Genomic DNA, 7,500 nt, shown 5'->3' with positions numbered 1-7,500 from the left:
GCATGAGCGTGAAGGGAGCTGAGGCCAGCATCCGGATAGTTGTGTGTGTGTGTGTTTGTGTGTGTGTGTGAGTGTGTGTGTGTGTGTTACTGTAAATTAAATTAAAGTTGATCGGAAAAACCCGGGAGTGAGATGGTAATCCCCGCACTGTGGCAGATGTTAGCCGTCACCACGGGGCATTTGTGTGTGAGACTGAACAACGTACCGTAGCGTAGCGTAGCGTAGCGTAGCGTAGCGGCATACCGTAGCGTAGCGTAGCGTAGCGCACCGTAGCGTAGCGAGGCATACCGTAGCGTAGCGTAGCGGGGCATACCGTAGCGTAGCGGGGCATACCGTAGCGGTGGGGTGCTGCAGAGTTAAGTCTCCCGTTTCCGACGGCTGCAACCTCACAGGACACACAACACCATAGGATGTCCAAGGCCGGCAGTGGGGGCTGTGGTAATAAGGAACAGCTGGGGACGGTGTACTGTAGCCTGGCCGGCTATAAAAAGACTCCGGGAGGGCTGTTTGGTCATGCCCTTGCCTCGCTAGCTGATCCTCAAGGCTACGACAAGGCCCTGTGGAAAAAACTTAAATGCCTGTGCGTGTAAAAAAAAATGACACTCATACCTGCAGTGCGCACACACACACACACATACACACACCCCCCCACACACACACACATCCACACACACACACGCATACACACACCCCCACACACATGAGCGATGGGGAGCTGATTCAGGGGATGTTGAAGACTGAGAAGATGTTTTCCATATGCATTGTTTAAAGTTATGCAGAACACTCCAATAACACTCTCCTTCTCTTTCCCACACACTCTCTTTCTCTACCTTTCTCTTTCTTCCCCTCTGTCCTTCTCTATCCCCCTCTCTCTCCCTCTCTTTAGTGTGGAGAGGGCATCGGTGGCGGTGAGATGGCGGTGTTCGCCTCCAGGGCCGGTGTGGGCCCCTGCTGGCACCCGGCGTGTTTCGCGTGCTCCACGTGCCACGAGCTGCTGGTGGACCTCATCTACTTCTACCACAACGGCAAGATCCAGTGCGGACGGCATCACGCCGAGCTCCTCAAACCACGCTGCTCCGCCTGCGATGAGGTGTGCTTACATACACACACACACACACACACACCGAGACACACACAAGTCACACACACACACACACACCGAGACACACACAAGACACACACACACACAGAGACACACACAAGTCACACACACACACACACAAGACACACACACACACACAGACACACACACACACACACACACACACAGACACACACAAACACACACACACACACACACACACACACACAGACAGACACACACAAGACACACACAAACACATTCATACACACACACACACACACACATTCATACACACACAAGACACACACACACACACACACACACACATTCATATACACACAACACACACACACACAACACACACACACACACACACAGAGACACACACAAGACACAAACACACACACTCTTATTCTATGTGAACTTGTGCGTGTATGTGTTAGCAAAATGCAAATACATCTGACTAAAGCACACTGGTGATAACCTCCGAGAACTTAACAGGACTGTGTGTGTGTGTGTTTAGATTATCTTCGCAGACGAGTGCACGGAGGCGGAGGGCCGCCACTGGCACATGAACCACTTCGCCTGCTTTGAGTGTGAGACGGTGCTGGGGGGGCAGCGCTACATCATGAAGGACGGAAGGCCCTTCTGCTGCTCCTGCTTCGAGTCGCTCTACGCCGAGTACTGCGAGGCCTGCGGAGAGAACATCGGTGAGGGTGGTGATGATGATGATGATGATGATGATGATGGCGGCATTTCTCCCCACACTTTCATGCTTGAAACCCTTTCCCTCTTATCTGCTGATGTCCTCTGCCTTCTATCTCTCTCTCCTATTGGTACTCACTCCATCTCTGACTGATTCCCATTAGACGTTCGCTGGCTGTTTTTCCTCCAACTCAGCCCTGATGGTGTCCCTTTGCACTTCCTCTTATTTATTTTGCCTTTGTTTTTCTCTTTCGATTGTTCGATTTCTCTTTCGATTGTCTTTACTAATTAATAAAAGTCTTTCATCTATTCCCCTCAGTCCTTCACCCCTTGATACGCATGTGTTGTTTATTTGCTGAATAAAGATTACTGATCTAAAGGTTCCCCAATTCTCTTTTCCCCATGATGTTAATAGTTCTAATATGACTGCACTCTCGTTCCCTGAGCTTGTGTCCACCTAGCCCTGTGCTCTCACTCTGTGTCTCTTTCCCCTCTCTCACTTTCTCTCAGTTTACGTGAACAGTGTTTGAATGAAATAACGTCTGGTCTTTGTGCACGCATCCAATTTGTTTCAATTAAGAACTATCCCGGTAACAGTTCCTGTGGTTCTCCCTCAGGTGTGGACCACGCCCAGATGACGTACGAGGGCATCCACTGGCACGCCACGGACAAGTGCTTCTGCTGCGCCCACTGCAAGAGCTCCCTGCTGGGCTGCCCCTTCCTGCCCAAGGAGGGCCGCATCTACTGCTCCAAGGCCTGCAGCCAGGGCGAGGACCTCCACCTGTCCGACTCCTCCGACTCCGCTTTCCAGTCGGCGCGCTCCAGAGAGTCCCGCCGCAGCGTGCGCGTGGGCAAGAGCAGTCGCCCCGGCGACCAGCACACCCGGGCCGCGGCTCAGACGCACTCTCCCGCGGGCGACTACCGGGTGGGCAGCAGCAGCGGCGGCGGCGGCGGCGCCGGCGTGGTTGGCGGGGGTGTGTGCGGGGCGCCCGCGATGGAGGGAGTGTGTGAGAAGCTGGCCCAGCTGGAGTTTGGCGACGGGCACTTGTGGATGGGCGAGCAGGAGCCCGGCGAGGAAGAGGAGCGAGAGGAGGACGAAGAGGAGTGGGCGCAGCACGAGGACTACATGACGCAACTGCTCCTCAAGTTCGGCGAGAAGGGCATCTTCGGACCCCCGGAGAACGGCGGCACCGCTGACCCGCGGGGACGACCCGGAATCAGCGGCGAGCCGTGGAGGCTGATGGACTCCTCAGACGCCCACTCCAAGCTAGAGATGAAGACGGGCCCGGTCCATCAGAACCAACACCAACACCAGAACCAGAACCTCCCTCTTCAGAGCCACGGGCTGGCCAGCAAGAAGCACCAGGCTGACATGTACTGGGCCCAGTCTCAGGACGGGCTGGGAGACTCGGCCTACGGGAGCCACCCGGGCCCCGCGAGCGCCCGGAAGATCCAGGAGCTGGAGCTGGACCAGGCCGGCGGCGGCGCCGGGTTCTGGAGCGCGCCCCGCCAGTGGTATGAGGACTCGCTGGAGTGCATCACGGACGAGCTGAGGAAGGCAGAGCAGAGCGTGGGAGACTCCATGGACTCCCTGGCCCTGTCCAACATCACAGGTCAGGACACTTCACAGCTGACGTGTGTTAGCAGTGCAGTAGGCTGCAGGCCTTGGAGCAGCAGTTTACAGTATAATTTATAACATCCATTAATTACTATTATATTACTTTATTACTCTTTATATTACATTATAACAGTTTATTACTATTAAATTACTTTATTACTATTTATATTACATTATAACAGTTTATTACTATTAAATTACTTTATTACTATTTATATTACTTTATAGCAGTGTATTACTAATCGGTGTGAAGCAGCTTTTTTTCCTCCGTTTACATTAAGAATTGTCTGGATTAGGTCAAGGGGGTGCATTTCACAAATCTATACAAACTTCAAGTGCATAATCCTCTCTTGTGTTTCTCTCAGGGGCGTCAGTGGAAGGGGAGAGCCAAGACAGGCAGCTGCTGTACTCCCTGCAGGCGCTGAAGGAGTCGGAGGCCGAGGACTGCGACAAGCTGAGCAACATGGGCACGCTCAACTCCTCCATGATACACCGCAGCACCAACTCCCTCAAGAGCCTCGGCTCCGAGCTCGACCAGGTGGACGCCGCCCGTGAGGAGGAGGAGGAGGAGGAGGAGGAGGAGGAAGAGGAGGTGATGGGGCTGGGGATGGGAGGAGAGGCCCACTTGCCAGAGGAGATGGCTTCGCCTGTGCACTTGCCGGTTCTTCGGAGAACTCGCTCGCAGTCGCGGCCCCAGCAGGTGAAGTTTTCCGACGACGTTCTGGAAGGCGGGTTGGCGTATGGGGAGGCGGTGGTGCAGCGTCAGGCTCCCCAGAGCGAGCGACCCAGTCGCCGGGTCTACCGCGCGGACGAGCCGGACCGCCGCTCCGTCCAGCTGCGCCAGTCGCACTCTCACCACCGCAAGCGGCGTCACGGACGCAAAACCCGCTCGGACAACGCCCTGCACCTCGCCCAGCACGAGCGCGCTCCCGCCTCCACTCGCCTCCGCTACGACCACCAGGGGGCGCCGGCAGCGGTGGCGACGTCTTCGGCCGGCCAGCTCCGGCCTGACCCGAAACCCCGTCTCCACGGTCACCCTGGTCCACAGCGGCAGCTCTCGTACCCGCACACGACGTCCGACTACGCCCTGCAGCACGCGGCGCGCTCCGCGCACTTCCGCGGCCTCTACGGCGACGGCGACTACGCCTACGAGGACGAGGACTGGTGCTCCACGTGCTCGTCCTCCTCGTCCGAGTCCGAGGAGGAGGGCTTCTTCCTGGGCCAGCCCATCCCCCGGCCGCGCCTGCAGAGGATGCACTACTACGTGGACGACCTCCCGACCCCTGTGACGGCGATGTCCACCGGACACCCCTACGACTCGCGGACTAAAGCCAAGAAGAGGGGTCACCGGGGGAAGAACTGCATTATCTCCTAAACACAATCTCCTCTTGATGTGTGTGTACTCTTCCGCAGAGACTGATTGGACAGATATGGACAGAGGGAGGGGTGTGTGTGTGTGTGTGTGTGTGTGTGTGTGTGTTTGTGTATCCGCTCAGAGTGCAAACTTTGGTTGTAAGGAATTTTGAACACGTCAAGGTATTTAGAGAGAGTTTTCATGCGTTCCTTCAAGGCTTTATTTCTGGTAGACTACTTTGGCTAGTGGACTGCCAGAAACATTAACAGGAAAACAGGAAAAATAAATGTCATCTCCATTCGTACAAAGTTCCTACATTATTCTCCCGTTTTGACAAGACGTCAGGTATCCTTAAATAATTGAGAGCAATTGCTGACGATGGCTTTATGTGCCAATATAGCTTATTTAACCATGTGTAAAAATACACGTCCTGTTTTATTGAGAAGCACATCAGTAAAGACAGAACTCATGTCAGTTAATATTCATGAAATAATAACACTCCACCACACACACCACAAATCAATGCTCTCTGTGACACACAAGGAAAATATGAGAAGTTATTACTTCCTCTAAGGTCAAAGGTCACAACCCCAATCCCAGGTCATTTAGTCTCATAGCAAGACTGGGATCATATTTTATTTTTCACCGATTTGCCAACAGCAGCATGTTTTATGTATTTCATGTTTGTATGAACCATTCAAAGTATTCAAGTCATAAGCAATATTTTGTGCATTGTATAGCAACATTGTTCCCAATAAGAAAAGAAAGACGTTACAATAGCACCTAGAGACTAATTAATAGAATTTATTTAATAGAATAAACATTCATGTATATTTGTTAAATTAAAAGTTTAATACTGATATTTTTTATATATGAGTGTGTCCAATAATGCCTTTTTTAATGTTTCTGATGTGGAATATGAGGAGCGAAGCTGACGTGTTTCTTATAAAGTGGCCATCTAACCTCTACTCTCTAAACTTTGTCTGTAAACATGTCAAAAACGGCTGTACATAGCAATCCCTGCTTCCTGGTTTCAGAGTACTGAAAGAAAATATGTCTGATATGGTTTAGTTTGCCCTACCCGTGTCACCCGAGTTATTCTCTGATAGTAACATGCACGTGCCTTGGGTTTTAAAAACAATTTTAATAATAATAATTATAATTATAATATGTAACCATGACAGCATAAGGTGTGTATACCACAGGTAACTATATTCAATTTTTTTTTTGTTTTGTTCTCCAACTTACATGTAATGTAAAGAGAGCTTTAATAAATATTGTGCTAAACTATTCGGACGTCTTCATGAGAGATGGTTTGTTTGTAGGACAAGACGCACGTGACGGACAATGTACGAATGTCCTCTCCAGAATGTGAACATTTACAAGGTAGTTGTGGTTCTGGCCCTTCGGTGACCGTCACAGAAGAATGTATATATGATTTTACAATGTATTCATTTGTGTCAATTCCTTTAACAATGAACGAGTGAGTGAATGAGGAATCGAACAAAACATAAATCACAGAAAATAAATATTATTCTTTTTTTTATTATAATAGAAAGGAAGGAATTTCAATTATTATGAAATAATAACTTTATTTACAAATATGGTTCACAAAAAATGTTGCATAAGTTTAAAAAATAAAAGGTTGGAAAAAAACTAAAAAAAAACACACCAAAATGAAATATTATATATGCCGATATATATGCTATAAATTGTCCAAAAGCAAACAAAACAACAAAAAAAGATGGTATACCACATTTCGATTCCAAGTTTCATCCACATTGTCAGTTACAGTACAAAACATTTTATGAAAGTTTGAGTCTGAGTGTTTGGTTACAAACGACAACAAAAAAAAATGAAAAAAAGAATTGTAACATCACTTGATGTCACAGAAGACTGGGACATCAGACCGATGAAGTCGTTGTTGATTTCCTGCAGTTTTTCCTCCCTTTACTATGCTGACTGTTGACAGGATTGTATAAATGAATCCGCTTTAATCAACGTTTCAGACGTATACTGCATGAAGTCTTTCTGAACTCCTCCTATGGCTTATTCATAGGGTTCCCCCTGATTCCTCAACTTGTGGAAAATATGGTCAATTATTCAGAGTGATTTGGAGCACGGATAACCAGACGCTGAGATTCTGTCTTTGATCGTTTGTCACATCAGACTCACAGCCTGATGAATGCTTAATGAGAGGCGTAAAAAACACACTTCACTTCACGTCCTTCACTTTAGACGACTTTGTGGGCTTTGATCGGATCAGATTAGTTTAGTTCTGGAAAATCAACAAAATCAAGAAAGTAATACTTGGAGAAGAAACCATATCCAAATGTTCAGGGCTCCACGAGCGCTAGAGCACGGGACATCGTGTGCAATGCAACACTTACTCTGGGCAAGAGAGACACATGGTCATGACCACACCAAACTGATGGCTCCCTCAAAACAATAAAAAAAATCATCACCGAGATTGTTACCCCGTCTCTGTCTTACACACGTTTGCACACATCCTAGTTTGACAGTGTAAGACTTTTGCATTGCAACAAGACGAGCCACCGGATGGACCCCCGGATGTTGCCTGCCTGAATCCCATGGGGTGTGGCTAACATCGACAGGTGAGCTCAGGAGTGCCCAGGTGTGCCCAGGTGTGCGCCTCAGGCCGAGGGCTCGGCGTGCCGCGTCATGTCGTCGAGGTTGGCGATGAAGGTGCGCAGGTCGTCCAGGCAACGCTCGCGGATG

General features: G+C 49.6%; 1 protein-coding gene across 2 annotated transcripts in view; it reads left to right on the top strand.

Annotated features, from left to right (window-relative positions):
* The window catches only part of prickle1b (prickle homolog 1b), a 40,188-nt gene extending 34,137 nt beyond the window's left edge, over positions 1 to 6,051 (top strand). For both annotated transcript variants that reach the window (XM_031583238.1, XM_031583237.2), the window contains exons 5-8: positions 887 to 1,090; positions 1,608 to 1,794; positions 2,407 to 3,402; positions 3,773 to 6,051. In XM_031583238.1, the coding sequence (XP_031439098.1) occupies positions 887 to 1,090; positions 1,608 to 1,794; positions 2,407 to 3,402; positions 3,773 to 4,782 (2,397 nt within the window). In that variant the 3' untranslated portion in view covers positions 4,783 to 6,051. The remainder of the gene's footprint in view (positions 1 to 886; positions 1,091 to 1,607; positions 1,795 to 2,406; positions 3,403 to 3,772) is intronic.
* The last annotated feature ends 1,449 nt before the right edge of the window (positions 6,052 to 7,500 follow it).

This window comes from Clupea harengus, chromosome 16, assembly GCF_900700415.2.
Source record: "Clupea harengus chromosome 16, Ch_v2.0.2, whole genome shotgun sequence".
In the NCBI taxonomy this organism is placed as follows: Eukaryota; Metazoa; Chordata; class Actinopteri; order Clupeiformes; family Clupeidae; genus Clupea; species Clupea harengus.
This window is presented reverse-complemented; position numbering and strand designations above follow the sequence as displayed.